At 39.0% G+C, this 27245-nt stretch overlaps 1 protein-coding gene across 1 annotated transcript; it reads left to right on the top strand.

The window, feature by feature from the left end:
- Positions 1-1317: 1317 nt before the first annotated feature.
- On the top strand, positions 1318-26939 carry hspb7 (heat shock protein family, member 7 (cardiovascular)). The gene is made up of 3 exons (XM_061970474.1): positions 1318-1642; positions 24080-24204; positions 26271-26939. The coding sequence occupies exons 1-3, from the start codon at positions 1483-1485 to the stop codon at positions 26448-26450; spliced, it is 465 nt and encodes a 154-aa protein (XP_061826458.1). The 5' UTR covers positions 1318-1482; the 3' UTR covers positions 26451-26939.
- The last annotated feature ends 306 nt before the right edge of the window (positions 26940-27245 follow it).

The raw sequence follows: 27245 nt of genomic DNA, 5'->3' as shown, positions 1-27245 counted from the left end.
TTATCAGTTTGAACATCAAATATCTTGTCTTTGCAGTGCATTCAATTGAATATGGGTTGAAAAGGATTTACAAATCATTGTATTCCGTTTATATTTACATCTAACACAATTTCCCAACTCATATGGAAACGGGGTTTGTATTACTTTGCATGTAACAATTAATCAATATATTGATAGATTGATTCATATATATTTCAAGTATACCGATCTGTGCTCGGCAAGTTTGCCTTCTGAGAGATAGGTATCGATCCAAGATCATTTTAAAAGGGAATTGATCGAGTTTATTGATACTAGAAAAAGGAAAACATTCAATTTAAGAATGGCAGGCTTTATATGAAATTGAACACTTTTAACGATAAGGATACACCTCCTATACGCTTATTATTATTATTATTATTATTATTATTATTATTATTATTATTATTATTATTATTATTATTATTATTATTATTATTATTATTACCTACTCAGTGGCCTAGTGGTTAGAGTGTCTGCCCTGAGATCGGTAGGTTGTGAGTTCAAACCCCGGCCGAGTCATACCAAAGACTATAAAAATGGGACCCATTACCTCCCTGCTTGGCACTCAGCATCAAGGGTTGTAATTGGGGGTTAAATCACCAAAAATGATTCCCGGGCGCGGCATCGCTGCTGCCCACTGCTCCCCTCACCTCCCAGGGGGTGAACAAGGGGATGGGTCAAATGCAGAGGACAAATTTCACCCCATTTAGTGTGTGTGTGACAATCATTGGTACTTTAACTTATATACTCCTATTCATTTGGGGTCCGTAATCACTGTCCTTTTTCTAGGGTGGGAATAATTACATAGCTCACATCTTTAATTACTTTAAAGACGACTGAAGGTTCCGGAATGTTTTATTCTAGCTTGACAAGGCTAGGCTTTGCTAACTTCTTGTATGAGATCTTAATGAACTGCAGCTGGTATACTTTCTCTTATAAAGACAATTCCAAAGACTAAATAGGAGATGGAAAAGATGCAATCGGGGGATGAAGCAGTCGTAGGCAATAAAGGGAAGAAGTCTATTTCAGGGATAGGGAGGCAGGAATGGCAACTGTCGACGTTCCAGTCTCCATGCACACACACACACACACACACATTGACACACACACACACACACACACAGTCTCTGCTCTGGTTGGAAAACGTCTGGCCACTGTGATAAAAATAGACTATTATCAGCCTTTCCCGATGAGCTGGCACACACGTGCACACCTCCCATCCATGCAAGGGTTCAACACTGCTTATAAGGCACATGGGGGCGTGACTGCTCAGGACTGAGAATATAAGAGGACATAAAGTGCGGCTTATTGACCTCATCCAACACAAATAGGTAATGACTGCCTAGAATTAAAAAAAATTAAGTGTGTTGTTATATTTAAAGCTACTGAAACTTTACTGGAGCAAGAAGTCGCGTTCGCCTGGTGGTCCCTTCACTCTGCCTCACCCAGCAACATCCGCCATCCATGAGTGTGACCAACTCTTCTGCCTACCGATCGGAGCGGAGTTTCCACCAGACGTCATCATCTTCCTCCAGCAATCCGTACATGGAGAAAAGTCACGGGATGTTTGCAGAGGACTTTGGCTCCTTCATGAGGCCCGGGGGAGACGCCTTGGGCTTTTCCAGTAAGTGGAGCGCTGCTACTTCAGCCATTTGTATTGAGTGATGGAGGCTCTACAACAGACCTGGGCAATTATTTTCCCTTGGCGGGCCAAATTTAGAGAACAAAATGTGTCTGGGGGGGGCCGGTATATTGTATCTATTTTTAGGAACACTAATACAAAACCTCCCAATAATGTCTGAATGCTACAAACGTTATGACAGACCGCCTTAAACAACAGAATAGAATTTAAATTTTTTTTACTGAATGAGACACCCAGAATGTACATGAAAATAATGTGGAATGTACAAACCCTGTTTCCATATGAGTTGGGAAATTGTGTTAGATGTAAATATAAACGGAATACAATGATTTGCAAATCATTTTCAACCCATATTCAGTTGAATATGCTACAAAGACAACATATTTGATGTTCAAACTGATAAACATTTTTTTTTTTTTTGCAAATAATCATGAACTTTAGAATTTAATGCCAGCAACACATGACAAAGAAGTTGGGAAATGTGGCAATAAATACTGATAAAGTTGAGGAATGCTCATCAGGTGAACAGGCAAATTGGGAACAGGTGGGTGCCATGATTGGGTATAAAAGTAGATTCCATGAAATGCTCAGTCATTCACAAACGAGGATGGAGCGAGGGTCACCACTTTGTCAACAAATGCGTGAGCAAATTGTTGAACAGTTTAAGAAAAACCTTTCTCAGCCAGCTATTGCAAGGAATTTAGGGATTTCACCATCTACGGTCCGTAATATCATCAAAGGGTTCAGAGAATCAGGAGAAATCACTGCAAGTAAGCAGCTAAGCCCGTGACCTTCGATCCCTCAGGCTGTACTGCATCAACAAGCGACATCAGTGTGTAAAGGATATCACCACATGGGCTCAGGAACACTTCAGAAACCCACTGTCAGTAACTACAGTTGGTCGCTACATCTGTAAGTGCAAGTTAAAACTCTCCTATGCAAGGCGAAAACCGTTGATCAACAACACCCAGAAACGCCGGGCCTGAGCTCATCTAAGATGGACTGATACAAATTGGAAAAGTGTTCTGTAGTCTGACGAGTCCACATTTCAAATTGTTTTTGGAAACTGTGGACGTCGTGTCCTCCGGACCAAAGGGGAAAAGAACCATCCGGATTGTTATAGGCGCAAAGTTGAAAAGCCAGCATCTGTGATGGTATGGGGGTGTATTAGTGCCCAAGACATGGGTAACTTACACATCTGTGAAGGCGCCATTAATGCTGAAAGGTACATACAGGTTTTGGAGCGACATATGTTGCCATCCAAGCAACGTTACCATGGACGCCCCTGCTTATTTCAGCAAGACAATGCCAAGCCACGTGTTACATCAACGTGGCTTAATAGTAAAAGACTGCGGGTACTAGACTGGCCTGCCTGTAGTCCAGACCTGTCTCCCATTGAAAATGTGTGGCGCATTATGAAGCCTAAAATACCACAACAGAGACCCCCGGACTGTTGAACAACTTAAGCTGTACATCAAGCAAGAATGGGAAAGAATACCACCTGAGAAGCCTAAAAAATGTGTCTCCTCAGTTCCCAAATGTTTACTGAGTGTTGTTAAAAGGAAAGGCCATGTAACACAGTGGTGAACATGCCCTTTCCCAACTACTTTGGCACGTTTTGCAGCCATGAAATTCTAAGTTAATTATTATTTGCAACAAAAAAACTTAAGTTTATGAGTTTGAACATCAAATATTTTGTCTTTGTATTGCATTCAATTGAATATGGGTTGAAAAGGATTTGCAAATCATTGTATTCCGTTTATATTTACATCTAATACAATTTCCCAACTCATATGGAAACGGGATTTGTAATTATTCAACACACGCAATGTAATTTATCAAGGCCAAAATTGTTCTGGGGCTGCTGTTTTGCGTCTAGAAATTACCTGCAAACTGGTAGTTGCATGTGCTTTCTAGACGTACTAAATATGTGTGGTCCGTGAAGCTGATTCCATGCAACTTAGCATGAGATGGTTTCCTACTGAATGTAATTGACTGACAATAATCCCAGGATGTAAACAGACTTTAACACAAAGGGCCAGTCCCTATGAAGCAGACCTGGGCATTTGGCGGCCCGCGGGCCACATCCGGCCCTTTGTGCGTCCCTGTCCGGCCCGCGTGAGGCCAATCATAAATTACAAAATACATTTAAAAAAGTATCTATGTCGAGTGTGCAATACAACAGTGCTGCTTTTGTTTTGAAAAGCTTTATTTGTATTACTTCCGTGTGGACGTATGCTCGTGCGCGATTGTGAGTGAATGTGAACAGCAGCAATCACAAATTACAAAATTAAAAAAAACATCTATGTCGTGCGTGCAATACAACTGTAATGCTTTTATTTTGAAAAGTGTTATTTATGGACGTATGTCCGTGTGTAACCTGTGAGTGAAGGTGCACAGCGACAAGTGATGCACGGTTACCCCGAAACGCTAAAAAGAGAAAAGTTGATGACGAATGCCGTGTTTCCAACAAGACATGGACTGCCAAGTATTTCTTTACAGAAATTAAAGGTAAAGCCGTGTGCTTAATTTGTGGTACACATGTTGCTGTGTTTAAAGATATAATTTGAATCGCCACTACACGACGAAGCACGAGGAAAAATATCGGAATCTGTCTGATGAAGCGCGCGCAAGGGAGTCTGATGCATTGATGGTAAAACTGCAAACCCAACAAGGACTTTTTGCCAAATTTCACACCCCCAGAGATGCAGCTGCCAGGACAAGTTTCGTCTTTTTTCACAAAATCGCCAGAAAAAGACTCTTCTGACGGAGAGTTTATTAAGGAGTGCTTATTGAACTCTGTTGCGCTGTATGCCCGGAGAAGAGGGGCGCATTTGAGAACGTGTCACTCTCCTGACGCACTGTAACGAGGCGGGTTGAGACCATCGCTGGAAACTTGGAGTTTCAGCTGAAGAACAGAACGGCCGACTTTGACTGTTTTTCGCTGGCTTTGGATGAGAGCTGCGATGTACGTGACACCGCCCAGCTGCTCATCTTCTTACGTGGGATAACTGCAGACTTTCAAATCACGGAGGAGCTGGCAGCCATGCAGTCAATTAAAAGGGACAACCACAGGTAATGACTTGTTCACATAGGTAAATGCGTGTTTGGACATGTTAGGACTGAAATGGGACAAGCTGGCAGGTGTGACAACAGATGGTCGTCCAAATCTGACGGGGATAAATGTTGGACTTTTAAAGAGGATGCAGGATAAAGTGACAGAAATTGACATTTTTGCATTGTAATATTGTCGGTGTGGCCCTCAGCAGTGCTCGGGTTGCTCATGCGTCCCCGGTAAAAATTACTTGCCCATTCCTGTTATAAACCCACTCGCCCTACTTTTTAGCCCAATCCCTAAATTTTACACGTTCCTTGTTGCGTCATTTCCAGGGTGTAGTGGTAATGGGTAAGGGTGAGGGTGAACATTGGGGTCGGGCCAAAGTAAGATGAACCAGAATCAGCAGTAATGGATGGATAATCACTTTCACACTGCCCTTAAAAATCACACTGGATTTTTGCCTTTTCACAAAAAAAACAGCAGCAACACGGAATTTACCATACCCAAAGTTTGTACAAATTTTTGTCAATAATGTGAAATTTGTTAAATTCGCATCTTTAAGCAAAAAGTGACGTAATGAGCTCAGAACTACAATAACTAGTTTGCTACATGAAAGGATTACTCAGAATTAGAGATGTCTGATAAGGGCTTTTTTGCCGATATCCGATATTCCGATATGGTCCAACTCTTAATTAACGATTCCGATATCAACCGATACCGATATATACAGTCGTGGAATTAGCACATTATTATGCTTAATTTTGTTGTGATGCCCCGCTGGATGCATTAAACAATGTAACAAGTTTTTCCAAAATAAATCAACTCAAGTTATGGAAAAAAATGCCAACACGACACTGCCATATTTTTTTTAGTCACAAAGTGCATTATTTTTTTTTAACATGCCTCAAAACAGCAGCTTGGAATTTGGGACATGCTCTCCCTGAGAGAGCATGAGGAGGTTGAGGTGGGGGGGTGGGGGGGGGGTAGCGGGGGGTGTATATTGTAGCGTCCCGGAAGAGTTAGTGCTGCAAAGGGTTCTGGGTATTTGTTCTGTTGTGTTTATGTTGTGTTACGGTGCAGATGTTCTCCCGAAATGTGTTTGTCATTCTTGTTTGGTGTGGGTTCACAGTGTGGCGCATATTTGTAACAGTGTTAAAGTTGTTTAAACGGCCACCCTCAGTGTGACCTGTATGGCTGTTGACCAAGTATGGGTTGCATTCACTTGAGTGTGTATCAAGCCGTAGGTATTGTGTCCGTGTACACAGCTGCGTACACAGCTGCGTTTTAAAAAGTCATAAATGTTACTTTTTGAAACCGATACCGATCATTTTGAAACAGATACCGATAATTTCCGATATTACATTTTAAAGCATTTATCGGCCGATAATATCGGCAGTCTGATATTATCGTACATCCCTACTCAGAATAGTTCTTAACAACAAATACAATTTCATTAGAGGGCATGTCCGCAACAGCTTTCTGGAGACTGGTCTTAAAATCTAAAGGTTTTTTCTTTAAATATCGTAATATTGTTGCCATCACTGTCCGACACTGCAATTGACTGCAGATTTGCAGAGGGCGCTGTTGGAGAGGGGAACAACATTGTAGGATAAATTAAAAGTGAGTTAAAAATGTACAATTTGAATTGTACATTTTAGAGATGTGTGCGTTAAATGCGTTAAAATGTAATATCGGAAATTATCTGTATCGGTTTTTGTATGATCTGTATCGGTATCGTTTTTTTTTTCTTTTTTCTTTTTTTTTTATTAAATCAACATACAAAACACAAGATACACTTACAATTAGTGCACCAACCCAAAAAACCTCCTTCCCCCATTTACACTCATTCACACAAAAGGGTTGTTTCTTTCTGTTATTAATATTCTGGTTCCTACATTATATATCAATATATATCAATACAGTCTGCAAGGGATACAGTCCGTAAGCACACATGATTGTGCGTGCTGCTGGTCCACTAATAGTACTAACCTTTAACAGTTAATTTGACTCATTTTCATTAATTACTAGTTTCTATGTAACTGTTTTTATATTGTTTTACTTTCTTTTTTATTCAAGAAAATGTTTTTAATTTATTGATCTTATTTTGCTTTATTTTACTTTTTAAAAAGGACCTTATCTTCACCATACCTGGTTGTCCAAATTAGGCTTAATAATGTGTTAATTCCACGACTGTATATATCGATATCGGTTGATATCAGTATCGGTAATTAAGGGTTTGGTCAATATCGGAATATCGGATATCGGCAAAAAGCCATTATCGGACATCCCTAGTTACAGCCTTATTCCAAAATGAAATAACTAAATAACTATTGAAATATTAACATTTTATACACAATACCCAATAATGACAATGTGAAAACATTTTTAAGAACTTTTTGCAAATTTGTTAAAAATAAGTGAGTAAAGAAATCATGTGCATAAGTATTCACAGCTTTTGCTCAATACTTTGTTGCTGAACCTTTGGCAGCAATTACAGTCTTTTTGAATACAATGCCACAAGCTTGGCACACCCATCTTTGGGCAGTTTTGCACATTCCTCTTTGCCCATTCTTCTTTGCAGCACCTCTCAAGCGACATCAGATTGGATCGGAAGCTTTGGTTTTCCTCCAGGATGTCTCAGTACATTGCTGCATTCGTCTTTCCGTCTATCCTGACTAGTCTCCCAGTTCCTGCCGTTGAAAAACATCCCCACAACATGATGCGGCTTTTCAACTTTGCGCCTATAACAATCCGATGTCCACAGTTTCCAAAAACAATTTGAAATGTGGACTCATCAGACCACAGAACACTTTTCCACTTTGTATCAGTCCATCTTAGATGAGCTCAGGCCCAGTGAAGCCGACGGCGTTTCTGGGTGTTGTTGATAAACGATTTTCGCCTTGCATAGGAGAGTTTTAACTTGCACTTACAGATGTAGCGACCAACTGTAGTTACTGACAGTGGGTTTCTGAAGTGTTCCTGAGCCCATGTGGTGATATCCTTTACACACTGATGTCGTTTGTTGATGCAGTACAGCCTGAGGGATCGAAGGTCACGGGCTTAGCTGCTTACGTGCAGTGATTTCTCCGGATTCTCTGAACCATTTGATGATATTACGGAGCGTAGATGGTGAAATCCCTAAATTCCTTGCAATCGGTGGTTGAGAAAGGTTTTTCTCAAACTGTTCAATGACTGAGCATTTCATGGAATCTATTTTTATACCCAATCATGGCACCCACCTGTTCCCAACTTGCCTGTTCACCTGTGGGATGTTACAAATAAGTGTTTGATGAGTATTCCTCAACTTTATCAGTATTTATTGCCACCTTTCCCAACTTCTTTGTCACGTGTTGCTGGCATCAAATTCTAAAGTTAATGATTATTTGCACACAAAAAAAAAAAGTTTATCAGTTTGAACATCAAATATGTTGTCTTTGTAGCATATTCAACTGAATATGTGTTGACAATGATTTGCAAATCATTGTATTCCGTTTATATTTACATCTAACACAATTTCCCAACTCATATGGAAACGGGGTTTGTACTTTAACTTTAACTTTATTGAGCAAAGGCTGTGAACACTTTTGTACATGGGATTTGATTTTTATTTATTGATACATTTGCAACAAAAAAATAACACTTCACATCGTCTTTACGGGGTCTGTAGAGTTTTGAGGACAAAAATTGATGTATTCCATTTTGGAATAAGGCTGTAACATAACAAAATGTGTCCATGAACGGGCATTTTATGACTTTTCTTAATTTGATTACATGCTATAGTATGATTTTATTATCATAATTTTATTGCATGATTTTTGTATCCCTTTAATTTAGGTCGCCAGGGACTGCAGATGGAAATGAGCTATTTAGCTATAATCTGGTACAGAACATATCTGTCTTTGAGCTTAATGTTTCTGAGTATTGTCCCTTCAAATAAAGACTAAACTAAACTAAAATGTGGAAAAAGTGAAGCGCTGTGAATACTTTCCGGATGCACTGTATCTAATCGTGTGTGTGTGTGCCATGTTTACAGAGAGTGGTATCTGACCTTTAAATGCACTCGGGAATGTGTGTGCACCCTGTGTCAGGGACATAGCACGATTGTTTTGGGAAACATGATTGGTATCCCATAGATAGACGGTGCACAGGAGTTGTCAGGCTGTGCTACAATAGACGCGCACACAAGGACTGGAGAATGCTGGCCAACCTTCCAACAGTGTGACTTCACACACCGAGTATCTAAATGACGCTTGCATAAGGCATGAACAGATGGTTGCCTGGCTACTTATGTACACACACACACACACACACACACACACACACACACACACACACACACACACACACACACACACCAAATGATGTAACATGGCAAACCAGCATACGTTATGTCCAATCTGATATAGTTGGCGTCTGTGTGTGAGCTCAGTGTTTCCACGCACTGTATGGTTGTTCACTGAGGTCACATTCACAGCTGTCACTGTCACATGATCATATGAACATCATGTCAAATACAGTCGTGGTCAAAAGTTTACACACACTTGTAAAGAACATAATGTCATGGCTGTCTGGAGTTTCCAATCATTTCTACAACTCTTATTTTTTTGTGATTGGAGCACATACTTGTTGGTCACAAAAAACATTAATGAAGTTTGGTTCTTTTATGAATTTATTATTAGAGATGTTCGATAAATGCGTTAAAATGTAATATCGGAAATTATCGGTATCGGGTTTTTTATTATCGGTATCATTTTTATTTTTATTTTTATTTTTTATTTTTTTAGTGCACCAACCCAAAAAACCTCCCTCCCCCATTTTACACTCATTCACACTCATTCACACAAAAGGGTTTTTTCTTTCTGTTATTAATATTCTGGTTCCTACATTATATATCAATATATATCAATACAGTCTGCAAGGGATACAGTCCGTAAGCACACATGATTGTGCGTGCTGCTGGTCCACTAATAGTACTAACCTTTAACAGTTAATTTTACTCATTTTCATTAATTACTAGTTTCTATGTAACTGTTTTTATATTGTTTTACTTTCTTTTTCATTCAAGAAAATGTTTTTAATTTATTTATCTTATTTTATTTTATTTTTATTTTTTTTAAAAGTACCTTATCTTCACCATACCTGGTTGTCCAAATTAGGCATAATGATGTGTTAATTCCACGACTGTATATATCGGTTGATATCGGTATCGGTTGATATCGGTATCGGCAATTAAAGAGTTGGACAATATCGGAATATCGGCAAAAAGCCATTATCGGACATCCCTATTTATAATGGGTCTACTGAAAATGTGAGCAAATCTGCTGGGTCAAAAGTATACATACAGCAATGTTAATATTTGGTTACATGCCCCTTGTTAAGTTTCACTGCAATAAGGCGCTTTTGGTAGCCATCCACAAGCTTCTGGCAAGCTTCTGGTTGAATTTTTGACCACTCCTCTTGACTAAATTGGTGCAGTTCAGCTAAATTTGTTGGTTTTCTGACATGGACTTGTTTCTTCAGCATTGTCCACACGTTTAAGTCAGGACTTTGGGAAGGCCATTCTAAAACCTTAATTCTAGCCTGATTTAGCCATTCCTTTACCACTTTTGACGTATGTTTGGGGTCATTGTCCTGTTGGAACACCCAACTGTGCCCATGACCCAACCCCCGGGCTGATGATTTTAGGTTGTCCTGAAAAATTTGGAAGTAATCCTCCTTTTTCATTGTCCCATTTACTCTCTGTAAATCACCAGTTCCATTGGCAGCAAAACAGGCCCAGAGAATAATACTACCACCACCATGCTTGACGGTAGGAATGGTGTTCCTGGGATTAAAGGCCTCACCTTTTCTCCTTCAAACATATTGCTGGGTATTGTGGCCAAACAGTTCAATTTTTGTTTCATCTGACCACAGAACTTTCCTCCATGGACAAAGGTCTTATCTTTGTCCATGTGATGTCATGGACTGGTGTAGTTGGTTTACATAATGTTGCACTAGTGAGCCACGGATGAGGAGATGCTGCTCCGTTATTGATTGAAGTAAAGTCTGAATGTCATTAAAACAGTTAGCTCCATCTTTTGACACTTCTTCCACACCCGTCCTTGCACGCTACACCGCTAAAAGCAACGAGGAACGTTTTTTATGGTATTTGAGCTGTTTTTCAAACGTATTATAGCCAATGGTACGTAAATAATCTTCTTATTCAATGTGTTGTCTTTATTTTCATGATTATTTATATTGTAGATTGTAAATGGTAAATGGGTTGTACTTGTATAGCGCTTTTCTACCTTTTTTAAAGGAACTCAAAGCGCTTTGACACTACTTCCACATTCACCCATTCACACACACATTCACACACTGATGGCGGGAGCTGCCATGCACGGCGCTAACCAGGCCCATCAGGAGCAAGGGTGAAGTGTCTTGCTCAAGGACGTGACTAGGATGGTAGAAGACCATTGTCCCTGAAGACATCAAAAATGTGAATGAACACATGTGGAGTTATGTACTTAACAAAAAAAGGTGAAATAACTGAAAACATGTTTTATATTCTAGTTTCTTCAAAATAGCCACCCTTTGCTCTGATTACTTTTTCGCACACTCTTGGCATTCTCTCGATGAGCTTCAAGAGGTAGTCACCTTAAATGGTTTTCACTTCACAGGTGTGCTTGAAGCTCATTGAGAGAATGCCAAGAGTGTGCAAAGCAGTAATCAGAGCAAAGGGTGACTATTTTGAAGAAACTAGAATATAAAACATGTTTTCAGTTATTTCACCTTTTTTTTGTTAAGTACTGTAACAAACGCACCCAAGTTCTCCGCAATTAGGGAGTCACGGGTGGGACCTGATATTCAGCTGGGAATGATTAATATAGTAAATAAACACAAGACGTGTATAACTATTAGCCACAAGACGATCAGGCTCGTATTTAATATGCCACAAATTAATCCCGCATTACAAACACCTCCCCCCTCCCGTCTATATAACCCACCAATACAAACCACACACCCGCACAAAACACTCAATCCCACAGCCCAAAGTACCGTTCACCTCCCCAAAATTCATATAACACATATATTTCCCCAAAGTCCCCAAAGTTACGTATGTGACATGCACATAGAGGCATGCACGTACGGGTAAGCGATTAAATGTTTGGAAGCCGCAGCGTACTCACGGTACCCGTTTGCGCATCCAACTCAAAGTCCTCCTGGAAAAAGAGTCTGTTGTGCCGGTTCTCCACAGGCCAATGGAAAGTCCACAAAAAAGGTAAAAAATGAGGATTCTTCCATGAAGTGGCTCCGTAGCAAAAACGCTGGGTCTGACAGGTGCTCCTCGGTGGTTTGTGACGTCAATTTCCGCTTCCGCCTGGTCTGATAGCATCGGATGCCTTTTATATCACCACATATTATTAAGTTACATTTGTAATATTAACATGATTATTTGATACGCCTGTAACAGTTTATAATAAGTAAATGGATGACATAATAAGTATATATATATTTATTTTCCCAGCTGAGCACAAGTTAACTCTGACTAGCAATATTTATTATATATATACGCCTCGATGGACCCCTATGGCCATTACAGTACATAACTTCACATGTGTTCATTCATAGCTTTGATGCCTTCAGTGACAATCTACAATGTAAATAGTCCAACGTTCCCTCTAAGGTGCGCGCCTGCGCAATTGCGCACTGCTCACGCGTCCTCCGCGCACAGCAAAATAAATGCCGCGCAGAAAATAAAAAATCCCATCTGAGCTTTAAACAAAATAAACACATTACAATTTATTCTGTATGATTTTGCAATGCAACTCTATGAGTGACAAGTGACAACAAGAGTGGCCCCAATGAATAAAATAATCTTTGTCAACACAGTTCAATTATCATCTGTCGAGACACTTTACGGACAGGAATTCCATCAATCACTTTATTGAGCAAAACTCCAAAAACATGAGTAAAAAAAACTTTTATCTATAAAAACTGGTAATTTTCTGCCATACAAACCAGACTTAAACCAACGTTGTCATCCGTCGTTTCAACAGAAGCCGCTTGCTCTGTCTCACCTGCACCAACACACGCACTCATGGCACTTAGCCAGTGTTGCGTTTATGGCCACACAAAAAGTCGGACAACCCCAACGCCACACAATGTGTAAATGCCAGGTTGTAACACTCTGACTCCTCAATCAGATGTGTGCTTATTTTACTGCCATTTATTAAGAATGTTAATCTAAGGATATTGTTCATGAAATATTGTCAAGAGATAGAAAATTAGAGGGAACATTGAAATAGTCATTAAAATAAAATGCATTGAATGAGGAGAAGGTGTGTCCAAACTTTGGCCTGTACTGTATGTATTTTGAAGGTGTGGCGGCAGTAATCTTGCCGTGGCGTTGCGCCACGATGGTTTACATGTTGGGGTAACAATCCCTGTTCAATCCCTCTGTCTTCTTTCTCTATTTAACATCACTGCAGAAGCTCCCTCGAACACACACACACACCCACACACACACACACACACACACACACACACACACACACACTCACACACACAGTTTTAATAGATTTTTTCCTCGTGGGAAGCTTTTCATCGCCTCTGTCGCCAAAGTGGGATTCAGTTACGCCTTCTGTTGCGATTGGCACTATATAAATACATCTTGACTCAATATTTCAGCATTTAAAACAAGAGCTGTATCTGAATCAAGCTTTCCAAGAACATTGCCCTTTATTTTGTGTTTGTACATATACAGAAATATTTACAGTATTGTATAACCGCACTGTATAATACTAAGAAGTTTTTGATATTTTGACAAACTCAGGTAGCTAAATGAATTGAACAAATTACTATATGATACGGTTTGCTGGCTGGAATGTCGGTGTTTTCACCCATTCTTACAAGTTGGACTGTAAATAAAAAACATTAATTTCAACAAAAACAGAAAAAAACTAAAATACACCTGACCCAGTTATTCCAACTTGGGGGAAAAAAAACTGCACTTCATGATGTTCAATATTAAATATTAAGGGTCAGTTTTATTTTTTATGTTTGTAATTACAAACCCCGTTTCCATATGAGTTGGGAAATGGTGTTGGATGTAAATATAAACGGAATACAATGATTTGCAAATCCTTTTCAACCCATATTCAGTTGAATATGCTACAAAGACAACATATTTGATGTTCGAACTGATAAACTTTTTTTTTTTTTGCAAATAAGCATTAACTTTAGAATTTGATGCCAGCAACACGTGACAAAGAAGTTGGGAAAGGTGGCAATGAATACTGATAAAGTTGAGGAATGCTCATCAAACACTTATTTGGAACATCCCACAGGTGTGCAGGCTAATTGGGAACAGGTGGGTGCCATAATTGGGTATAAAAGTAGATTCCATGAAATGCTCAGTCATTCACAAACAAGGATGGGGCGGGGGTCACCACTTTGTCAAAAAATGTGTGAGCAAATTGTTGAACAGTTTAAGAAAAACCTTTCTCAACCAGCTATTGCAAGGAATTTAGGGATTTCACCATCTACGGTCCGTAATATCATCAAAGGGTTCAGAGAATCAGGAGAAATCACTGCACGTAAGCAGCTCAGCCTGTGACCTTCGATTCCTCAGGCTGTACTGCATCAACAAGCGACATCAGTGTGTAAAGGATATCACCACATGGGCTCAGGAACACTTCAGAAACTCACTGTCAGTAACTACAGTTGGTCGCTACATCAATCAATCAATATTTATTTATATAGCCCTAAATCACAAGTGTCTCAAAGGGCTGCACAAGGCACAACGACATCCTCGGTACAAAGCCCACATAAGGGCAAGGAAAAACTCACCCCAGTGGGACGTCGATGTGAATTACTATGAGAAACCTTGGAGAGGACCGCATAAGTGGGTAACCCTCCCCCTCTAGGGGAGACCGAATGCAATGGATGTCAAGTGGGTCTGACATAATATTGTGAGAGTCCAGTCCATAGTGGATCCAACATAGTAGTAAGAGTCCAGTCCATAGTGGGGCCAGCAGGACACCATCCCGAGCGGAGACGGGTCAGCAGCGCAGAGATGTTCCCAGCCGATGCACAGGCGAGCGGTCCACCCCGGGTCCCGACTCTGGACAGCCAGCACTTCATCCATGGCCACCGGACCTGTGCCCCCCCCCCCCCCTCCACAAGGAAGAGGGGAGCAGAGGAGAAAAGAAAAGAAACGGCAGATCAACTGGTCTTAAAGGGGGGTCTATTTAAAGGCTAGAGTATACAAATGAGTTTTAAGATGGGACTTAAATGATCTACTGAGGTAGCATCTCTAATTGTTACCGGGAGGGCATTCCATAGTACTGGAGCGCGAATAGAAAACGCTCTATAGCCCGCAGACTTTTTTGGGGCTCTGGGAATCACTAATAAGCCGGAGTTATTTGAACGCAGATTTCTTGCCGGGACATATGGTACAATACAATCGACAAGATAGGACGGAGCTAGACCGTGTAGTATTTTATACGTAAGTAGTAAAACCTTAAAGTCACTTCTTAAGTGCACAGGAAGCCAGTGCAGGTGAGCCAGTATAGGCGTAATATGATCAAACTTTCTTGTTCTTGTCAAAAGTCTAGCAGCCGCATTTTGTACCAACTGTAATCTTTTAATGCTAGACATAGGGAGACCCGAAAATAATACGTTACAGTAGTCGAGACGAGACGTAACGAACGCATGAATAATGATCTCAGCGTCGCTAGTGGATAAAATAGAAGGAATTTTAGGGATATTACGGAGATGAAAGAAGGCCGTTTTAGTAACACTCTTAATGTGTGATTCAAACGAGAGAGTTGGGTCGAAGATAATACCCAGATTCTTTACTGATTCGCCTTGTGTAATTGTTTGGTTGTCAAATGTTAAGGTGGTATTATTAAATAAATGTCGGTGTTTAGCAGGACCGATAATCAGCATTTCCGTTTTCTTGGCGTTGAGTTGCAAGAAGTTAGCGGACATCCATTGTTTAATTTCATTAAGACACGCCTCCAGCTGACTACAATCCGGCGTGTTGGTCAGCTTTAGGGGCATGTAGAGTTGGGTGTCATCAGCATAACAATGAAAACTAACACCGTATTTGCGTATTGTGTCGCCTAGCGGCAGCATGTAAATACTAAAGAGTGCAGGGCCAAGAACCGAACCCTGAGGAACTCCGCACGTTACCTTAACATAGTCCGAGGTCACATTATTATGGGAGACGCACTGCATCCTGTCAGTAAGATAAGAGTTAAACCACGACAAGGCTAAGTCTGACATACCAATACGTGTTTTGATACGCTCTAATAAAATGTTATGATCGACGGTATCGAAAGCAGCGCTAAGATCAAGAAGCAGCAACATAGATGACGCATCAGAATCCATCGTTAGCAGTAGATCATTAGTCATTTTTGCGAGGGCTGTCTCCGTAGAGTGATTTGCCCTGAAACCGGATTGAAAAGGTTCACAGAGATTGTTAGACACTAAGTGTTCATTTAGCTGCTGTGCGACAATTTTTTCGAGGATTTTCGAAATAAAGGGAAGGTGGGACACCGGTCGGTAGTTTACCATGAGGTCAGGATCAAGGTTAGGTCTTTTGAGCAGAGGATGAATAACCGCTTTCTTGAATGCTAGGGGAACAGTGCCAGAGGAAAGTGATAAGTTTATAATATTTAGCACTGATGGACCTAATAATACAAAAAGCTCCTTGATAAGTTTCCCAGGAAGTGGGTCAAGTAAACATGTTGTTTGTTTTATCCCACTTACACGCCGTAATAGTTCCTCTAATGTTATTTCATCAAAAAGAGAGAGACTATTTTGTATTGCAGTATCCGTCGTAGATACAGTTGTATCTGTGTTAATAGAACCCAGTTGTAGCTGGGATGCGTTGTCTTTAATCTCCTTTCTAATGAGTTCAATTTTCTTATTAAAGAAATTCATAAAGTCATCTGCCGAGTAGGTGGAGCTATTGGGAGGAGTCCCTTGTTGGGTTAGCGATGCTACTGTACTAAACAAAAATTTAGGGTCGTTTTTGTTGAGGCGGATGAGATTTGAGTAATATTTAGTTATAGCTAAGGTAAGCATGCGTTTATACGATATTAAACTATCACTCCATGCTTGATGGAAAACCTCAAGCTTGGTCGCGCGCCATTTGCGTTCCAACTTTCTACATGATAATTTATGAGCTCTGGTTTCTTCTGTAAATCATGGGGTGCGCCTTTTAGGGGCCCTTTTTTGTTTTAGCGGTGCTATGCTATCAATGGTTTCGCGCAGGGCATTGTCAAAGTTGTTAGTGAGGTTATCAATAGAGCCGACATAATTTGGGAATGGTGCCATTACCAAAGGCAGTAGGTCAGCAAGAGTCATCGTTGTGGCAGCATTAATGTTGCGGCTGCTATAGCAGTTATTATTATTATTAGTTTGTTGACAATGAGTCAGAACTTCGAATTTTATAAGGTAATGATCGGACATTACTTTAGTATACGGGAGTACCATAACTTTGGAGGTGGTGACACCCCTGACCAGCACTAGATCTATCGTATTACCGTTGCGATGCGTAGGTTCATTTATTTCATGGGATTTAGCGATTAGGAGTGACAGATTGTTTGGTAAACGTATAGCATGTTCTATATGTTATAGTTATTTGAATGACTCTTACCATAATATGTTACGTTAACATACCAGGCACGTTCTCAGTTGGTTATTTATGCCTCATATAACGTACACTTATTCAGCCTGTTGTTCACTATTCTTTATTTATTTTAAATTGCCTTTCAAATGTCTATTCTTGGTGTTGGTTTTTTTAAATAAATTTCCCCCAAAAATGTGACTTATACTCCAGTGCGACTTATAAATGTTTTTTTTCCTTCTTTATTATGCATTTTCGGCCGGTGCGACTTATACTCCGGAGCGACTTATACTCCGAAAAAAAACCGGTATATATTTTCTTTTACTGGTGCACAAAATGAACCGTGCATGAACATCTTGTTCAAAGACCAAGACCACAGACTCACAACAAATTACACACCTGCTAATCAGATGGAAAATTAGAGGGAACATTGTTTGGGGGTATCCATAATACGCCGATAAGGAGAAGTTTTTTTTTTTACACGATTAGTCGGGTGTGTCTTAGGCTCCGCCGAACCCCTGAGGCCAACTAGGGTTCGATCAAACCCAGGTTAAGAACCACTGGTCTAGGTGCTGTCCCCTTTAAGTAGCCCGCACTGCCACGGATCTCCACCAGGGTACGGCATTCAATATTAGTCCTTCTATTTGCGGGAAGTCACTAAAAAAAACCTGTGAATTTGTCAAGAGTTTGCACTCATTTGTACTAAATGGGTTTGCTTTGCAATTTTGTTGTACAATGTACAATGACAATAAAGATCTATTCTATTCTATTCTATCTTTACACTCCAAAACATAGCAGTGTCATTCGAAGAACACTTTCAGCCTTCACAATCACTGCGTTGTGTGCAACATCCGGTCCGACTGCGCTAAAAGAATGAAGGTTTCTAAAAAGTACCTTGTATAAGCATTTTGTACTTTAAAGCAATGACCGGTATATTTTTGTTACAAAATTATTATACTTTGACTTCAAACACTGGTCCAAATTGTCCAGTGATGTATTGCACCAATAAATGTAAGGCTTTTCGCATTTACCGTATTTTTGCACTTATTTTTTTTTTCTTTCTCACAACTCAACAGCGCCCCTTATAACCTGGTGCGCCTAATGTACGGAATAATTCTGGTTTTGCTTACCGACCTCGAAGCAATTTAATTTGGTCCATGGTGTAATGATAAGTGTGACCAGTAGATGGCAGTCAAACATAAGAGATAAGTGTAGGCTGCACTATGATGGCAATATGACTCCAGTAAACAACACCAACATTTTATATGTTCCATTGAAAATATAGAACATTACACACAGTGCACAAAAATCTATCAAAATGTTTTAGTACGACTTTGGTAAGCTATGAAGCCGCACCGCTTGATGGATTGTCGGCGCATTAAACATACGACACATAGGACACATATTACTGTTAAAATATCATTAAAAACAAACCAAATTAGGCTGTGTTCACACTCAATTGTACTGGTTTAAACAAACTACTGTTGCTCTCTTGTTGTGCAGTGCGTGAAGACTGATATTGCACTTTAGTTTTTAAAGTGTGAGTATCTTATTATTTTTTTCCACTTACCGTATTTTCCGGACTATAAGGTGCACTCAAAATATTTTTTTTCCTCACAACTCGACAGTGCCCCTTATAGCGCACCTAATGTACGGAATAATTCTGGTTTTGCTTACCGACCTCGAAGCAATTTAATTTGGTACATGGTGTAATGATAAGTGTGACCAGTAGATGGCAGTCAAACATAAGAGATAAGTGTAGGCTGCACTATGATGGCAATATGACTCAAGTAAACAACACCAACATTTCATATGTTCCATTGAAAATATAGAACATTACACACGGTGCACAAAAATCTATCAAAATGTTTTAGTACGACTTTGGTAAGCTATGAAGCCACACCGCTTGATGGATTGTCGGCGTATTAAACATACGACACATAGGACACATATTACTGTTAAAATATAATTAAAAAAAACCAAATTAGGCTGTGTTCACACTCTTTTGTACTGGTTTAAACAAACTACTGTTGCTCTCTTGTTGTGCAGTGCGTGAAGACTGATATTGCAATTTAGTTTTTAAAGTGTGAGTATCTTATTTTTTTTTTCCACTTACCGTATTTTCCGGACTATAAGGCGCACTCAAAATATTTTTTTTTCCTCACAACTCGACAGCGCCCCTTATAACCCGGTGCGCCTAATGTACGGAATAATTCTGGTTTTGCTTACCGACCTCGAAGCAATTTAATTTGGTACATGGTGTAATGATAAGTGTGACCAGTAGATGGCAGTCAAACATAAGAGATAAGTGTAGGCTGCACTATGGTGGCAATATGACTCAAGTAAACAACACCAACATTGCATATGTTCCATTGAAAATATAGAACATTACACACGGTGTACAAAAATCTATCAAAATATTTTAGTGCGACTTTGGTAAGCTATGAAGCCGCACCGCTTGATGGATTGTCGGCGCATTAAACATAAGACACATAGGACACATATTACTGTTAAAATATCATTAAAAACAAACCAAATTAGGCTGTGTTCACACTCTTTTGTACTGGTTTAAACAAACTACTGTTGCTCTCTTGTTGTGCAGTGCGTAAAGACTGATATTGCACTTTAGTTTTTAAAGTGTGAGTATCTTATTATTTTTTTCCACTTACCGAATTTTCCGGACTATAAGGTGCACTCAAAATATATTTTTTTCCTCACAACTCGACAGTGCCCCTTATAACCCGGTGCGCCTAATGTACGGAATAATTCTGGTTTTGCTTACCGACTTCGAAGCAATTTAATTTGGTCCATGGTGTAATGATAAGTGTGACCAGTAGATGGCAGTCAAACATGAGAGATAAGTGTAGGCTGCACTATGATGGCAATATGACTCAAGTAAACAACACCAACATTTTATATGTTCCATTGAAAATATAGAACATTACACACGGTGCACAAAAATCTATCAAAATGTTTTAGTACGACTTTGGTAAGCTATGAAGCCGCACCGCTTGATGGATTGTCGGCGTATTAAACATACGACACATAGGACACATATTACTGTTAAAATATCATTAAAAACAAACCAAATTAGGCTGTGTTCACACTCAATTAAACTGGTTTAAACAAACTACTGTTGCTCTCTTGTTGTGCAGTGCGTGAAGACTGATATTGCAGTTTAGTTTTTAAAGTGTGAGTATCTTATTATTTTTTTCCACTTACCGTATTTTCCGGACTATAAGGCGCACTCAAAATATTTTTTTTTCCTCACAACTCGACAGCGCCCCTTATAACCCGGTGCGCCTAATGTACGGAATAATTCTGGTTTTGCTTACCGACCTCGAAGCAATTTAATTTGGTCCATGGTGTAATGATAAGTGTGACCAGTTGATGGCAGTCAAACATAAGAGATAAGTGTAGGCTGCACTATGATGGCAATATGACTCAAGTAAACAACACCAACATTTCATATGTTCCATTGAAAATATAGAACATTACACACGGTGCACAAAAATCTATCAAAATGTTTTAGTACAACTTTGGTAAGCTATGAAGCCGCACCGCTTGATGGATTGTCGGCGCATTAAACATAAGACACATAGGACACATATTACTGTTAAAATATCATTAAAAACAAACCAAATTAAGCTGTGTTCACACTCAATTGTACTGATTTAAACAAACTACTGTTGCTCTCTTGTTGTGCAGTGCGTGAAGACTGATATTGCACTTTAGTTTTTAAAGTGTGAGTATCTTATTATTTTTTTCCACTTACCGTATTTTCCGGACTATAAGGCACACTTAAAATCCTTTTTTTTCTTCAAAACTCGACAATGCGCCTTATAACCCAGTGCGCCTAATGTACGGAATAATTCTGGTTTTGCTTACCGACCTCGAATCAATTTTATTTGGTACATGGTGTGGCAGTCAAACATAAGAGATAAGTATAGGCTGCACTATGATGGCAATATGACTCAAGTAAACAGCATCAACATTTGATATGTTCCATAGGAATACAGAACATTACACACGGCGCTCAAAAATCCATCAAAATGTTTGCGTACGACTTTGGTAAGCTATGATGCCGCACCGCTTGATGTGCTTCAACATACGAGTATTATTATGGTGTGTGTATAAGGTAAGGCATATTATCTGGCGTTTTGTTTCGCAATATTATGCAAAAGCCACTTTTCTTACCTTCTGGTACCTGCTGATCTGTATTTGGGATCTGCATAAATCCTGAAAAATTGCACGCGTCCGCCTTTGTTGTCTGTGCCGACACCGTAGTTTATAAGGTTGTTATTTTTCGCTATCTTCTTCTTATGGGGACATTCATCCTCTGCTGTTGCCATTTCTAATATAAAGTAGTGTAAAGTTATTACTTATATCTGTCAGTAAACTCGCCATGAAAGCGATAAAACATACCGGTGTAGTGAGTTTACATTATTCACCCAAGGAACTTTAGTTATTAGAGAGTTCCGGTCGGTTTTTCCCGGGACACATTTTCGGTGTTGTTGTTTCCAGATGAGGAGATTCTGCTCCGTTATTGATTGAAGTAAAGTCTGAATGTCATTAAAACAGTTAGCTCCATCTTTTGACACTTCTTCCACCCCCGTCCTTGCACGCTACACCGCGACAGCAAAGATGACGGGGGAGAAGACGCTGCCGAGGGTGAGTCGTAAATAAGACCGCCCACAAAACGGCGCATCCGGAAGCGACTGCCAGAAAGCGGCTTGAAGATGATCTGTAAAACATAATCTATGCAACATTTTGACCAAAGAACCACCATGTTATGTAGACCACAAGGAAGTGTTTTACATTTAATAAAAAACAATAATAATATGACTCCTTTAATGCGCCCTATAATTCGGTGCGCCTTATATAAGAAAAAAGATTAAAAAATAGACCATTCATCAGCAGTGCGCTTTATAATCTGGTATAATCTGCGACCTATGGTCCGGAAAATACGGTAATTAACAGACATGTTATAAACTATCATTTAGGGATGTCCGATAATGGCTTTTTACCGATATCCGATATTCCGATATTGTCCAACTCTTTAATTACCGATACCGATATCAACCGATACCGATATATACAGTCGTGGAATTAACACATTATTATGCCTGTCACGACTTGGACTATGGCGTGGTTTGTTCTCCCGAGGTGCAAAAGATTTGGACCATATGTGGCGTGAAGGGGAATACATGATTTATTTAAACACTATAACTACAAAAAAAAGTACAAACGAAAAGCGCGCACAGTGGCGGAGAAACGACTTGGCTATGAAAACAAATACTTGCACAAAGGCAGAAACTATGAACAACAAAAAACACTAACTGTGGCTTAATAAACAAAAACTTACTTGGCATGGAACCGGCATGAAAAAAGAGCAGCAAGGATCATAAGGGTGTGGAGAGTGTGCAGAAGCATAAATGTGGGGATGTCACCAGAAAGACAAACTGAAAAACAATGAACTTAAATACTACAGACATGATTAACGAAAACAGGTGCGTGACTCAAAACGTGAAACAGGTGCGTGACGTGACAGGTGAAAACTAATGGGTTGCTATGGTGACAAACAAGAGTGCACAATGAGTCCAAACGTGGAATAGGTGAAACTAATGGGTAATCATGGAAACAAGACAAGGGAGTGAAAAGCCAGAAACTAAAAAGTCCAATAACTAAACAAAACATGACTAAGACAAAACATGATTACACAGACATGACAATGCCTAATTTGGACAACAAGGTATGGTGAAGATAAGGTCCTTTTTTTTAAAAATTAATAAAATAAAATAAGTAAATAAATTAAAAACATTTTCTTGAAGGTAAAACAATATAAAAACAGTTATATAGAAACTAGTAATCAATGAAAATGAGTAAAATTAACTGTTAAAGGTTAGTACTATTAGTGGACCAGCAGCACGCACAATCATGTGTGCTTACGGACTGTATCCCTTGCAGACTGTATTGATATATTATGATATATAATGTAGGAACCAGAATATTAATAACAGAAAGAAACAAACCTTTTGTGTGAATGAGTGTGAATGAGTGTAAATGGGGGAGGGAGATTTTTTGGGTTTATGCACTGATTGTAAGTGTATTTTGTGTTTTTTATGTTAAATTTAAAAAAAAAACAATAAAAAAAAAAAACGATACCGATAATAAAAAAAACGATACCGATAATTTCCGATATTATATTTTAAAGCATTTATCGGCCATCTCTACTATCATTTATTATACAAAAAGCAGACACTATGGTGGTAAAATAAGTATAAAAGGTAAAACAGATTTCGTAGGGCCCTACATAACCTTCTGGCGAAGGTAATTATACAAATGACCACTCAAACCGACAAGAAAATCGTGTTCCCGGACAAACAACACAGAGCTGTGACACATTGACCTCCCTTCACGGAGTGTGAAATCCTGTTTGCCAGCAGTGGTGACCGAGAGGTGAACATTAATCAGCCTCAACGGGGAGAAGGATGTGTAACGAATGATATTCTACCAGGTAGCATTAGGCTTGCAAACACAAATAATCACCATTAAACAATCATCACCATTCACTCCTGCTAGAAACTTTCATTACGACTAATGCAAGCTGAAGCCTATTCCAGGACACACCCTGGACTGATTACCTGTCAATCACAGGTCTGATACAGTACACATACTTGTGTCTAGAATATGTACGCATGAATATTCTAATCTATTCTATCCTCCCACTCATTGATTGCAGGTGGAAGTGGGAAGATCAAAGCACTCGGCGATTCGTACCAGTTCACAGTGGATGTCAGAGACTTTTCCCCTGAAGATGTCATTGTCACCACGTCCAACCACCAAATTGAAGTCCGTGCAGAAAAGGTGAGTGTTCCATCGTTCGTGTTGGGACACCAAGTTGACAATTTGTTTTACTATTCTACTCTAATGTCCAAAAAATATTGGTTGTCTATTGGGAGGGTAACTTTCACATTTGTATATACAAACCCCGTTTCCATATGAGTTGGGAAATTGTATATTTATAGCTAGAATTAACTGAAATTAAAGTATTTCTTATATTTATATATACTATATATATATATATATATATATATATATATATATATATATATATATATATATATATATATATATATATATATATATATTAGAGATATCCGATAATATCGGCAGGCCGATATTATCGGCTGATATATGCGTTAAAATGTAATATTGGAAATTATCGGTATCGTTTTTTTTATTATCGGTATCGTTTTGTTTTTTTTATTAAATCAACATAAAAAAAAAACATAAAAAACATAAGATACACTTACAATTAGTGCACCAACCCAAAAAAACCTCCCTCCCCCATTTACACTCTGGTTCCTACATTATATATTGGGGTGGTATAGCTCGGTTGGTAGCGTGTCCGTGCCATCAACCTGAGGGTTGCAGGTTCGATCCCCGCTTCCGCCATCCAAGTCACTGCCGTTGTGTCCTTGGGCAAGATACTTTACCCACCTGCTCCCAGTGCCACCCACACTGGTTTAAATGTAACTTAGATATTGGGTTTTCACTATGTAAAGCGCTTTGAGTCACTAGAGAAAAGCGCTATATAAATATAATTCACTTCACTTCACTATATCAATATATATCAATACAGTCTGCAAGGGATACAGACCGTAAGCACACATGATTGTGCGTGCTGCTGGTCCACTAATAGTACTAACCTTTAACAGTTAATTTGACTCATTTTCATTCATTACTAGTTTCTATGTAACTGTTTTTATATTGTTTTACTTTCTTTTTCATTCAAGAAAATGTTTTTAATTTATGTATCTTATTTTATTTTATTAATTTTTTTTATAAGTACCTTATCTTCACCATACCTGGTTGTCCAAATTAGGCATAATAATGTGTTAATTCCACGACTGTATATATCGGTTGATATCGGTATCGGTAATTAAAGAGTTGGACAATATCGGAATATCGCATATCGACAAAAAGCCATTATCGGACATCCCTAATATATATATATATATATATATATATATATATATATATATATATATATATATATATATATATATATATATATATATATATATATATATATATAGTACAGTAAACAGTTATGAAAACACAGTTGTTCTACTAACTGTACTGTTCTTGCTGCTTACTTAAAAAAAAATAACACTTATCTTTCACCATTTGAGTAGCTTTTGTTCTGCCATTTGAGTACTGGCGAGCGATGTCTGAATCCGGGAACATATCCTTCACGGATTTGTGAAGTGAAGTGAAGTGAATTACATTTATATAGCGCTTTTTCTCAAGTGACTCAAAGCGCTTTACATTGTGAAACCCAATATCTAAGTTACATTTAAACCAGTGTGGGTGGCACTGGGAGCAGGTGGGTAAAGTGTCTTGCCCAAGGACACAACAGCAGTGACTAGGATGGCGGAAGCGGGGATCGAACCTGCAACCCTCAAGTTGCTGGCACGGCCGCTCTACCAACCGAGCCGTACCGCCCCAATTTGTTGAAAACATCCGCAATTGAGAACAGAATGTTGCTTGCAAGGTGGCCCATAATACTGCGTTGCCGCCGCCTTGTGCTTCTCTGACCGTGTGACTATATCCATTCGGCCACCTTGTTATGGGTTATAGATAAACCTATGGATAACGGAGACATATATAATAGTCTCCTTTTCAGGTGAGAGGACGCTAAAGGCAGTGCCTTTAAGGCACGCCCCCAATATTGTATGTCCGGCTGGAAATTTTGGATATTACAACTTGCCGTAGTTTTGAAGCAATGCATGATGGGAATCTTATATCTGGTTGGATACAGTAGTTAAAATGCTTCCCTCAATCAGCGAGTCGGCTTCAATCGTGATGTGTACAATCTACAGTGCTGTCGATCTGACATCCTGAATGTACTTTGCATTGATTGACAGTTGGCCCAGGATGGCTCCGTGATGAACACCTTCACCCACAAGTGTCAGCTACCCGACGATGTGGACCCTACCACGGTGACATCATCGCTGGGCGCCGAGGGGACACTAACAGTCCGGGCGCGGCGACACCCGGCCAAACATGAGCACACACAGACCTTCCGCACTGAAATCAAGATCTAACTTCATCCCAAACACCATACTAAATATATATATATATATATATATATATATATATATATATATATATATATATATATATATATATATATATATATATATATATATATATATACATATGTGTGTGTGTGTGTGTGAGTGTTTATTTGAAATAAACCCATCTCTTCAATTCCCATGCACAGCCTTTAACACTCCCAGACTGTGCTGTACCAGATGATACTTTCACATATTTTGCTCATTGATATTCTGAGGTGGTTATCTTGATACACAGCAGCCATACAGTAGATGTACACGGCTTGTACGCAAACGACATTTGAACAAGAACACACACATACATGCACACACACCCACACACACACACACACACACATAAACAACAGGCATTCAATCACGTAATTGTAATTACATATGCACTCATATAAATGGTTTCTCTTTTGTTGTATTATTGTATTGTCATTTGTGTGAATAAAAGTCTCATGCCTCTGAGATGAACTCCATGCTACTGTGTGTTGTGTTTAATATATGCATTTCTAATTAGGTTTTGAACATAAGCATGCCTGTGCCAGGGGAGTAGCTATGTGCATTCTAAACTATCTAGACTACTTTTACACTGTATATATGAAACTATTTTCACTGTAAAAAAAAATGCATGTATATTATGTTAAATAATCTCAACCACCTCATGGTTATTTTTTAGAGATGTCCGATAAATGCATTAAAATGTAATATAGGAAATTATCGGTATTGTTTTTTTTATTATTGGTATCGGTTTTTTTTGTTGTTGTTGGTTTTATTTTT

This window comes from Nerophis lumbriciformis, linkage group LG01 (assembly GCF_033978685.3).
Source record: "Nerophis lumbriciformis linkage group LG01, RoL_Nlum_v2.1, whole genome shotgun sequence".
Lineage (NCBI taxonomy): Eukaryota > Metazoa > Chordata > Actinopteri > Syngnathiformes > Syngnathidae > Nerophis > Nerophis lumbriciformis.
This window is presented reverse-complemented; position numbering and strand designations above follow the sequence as displayed.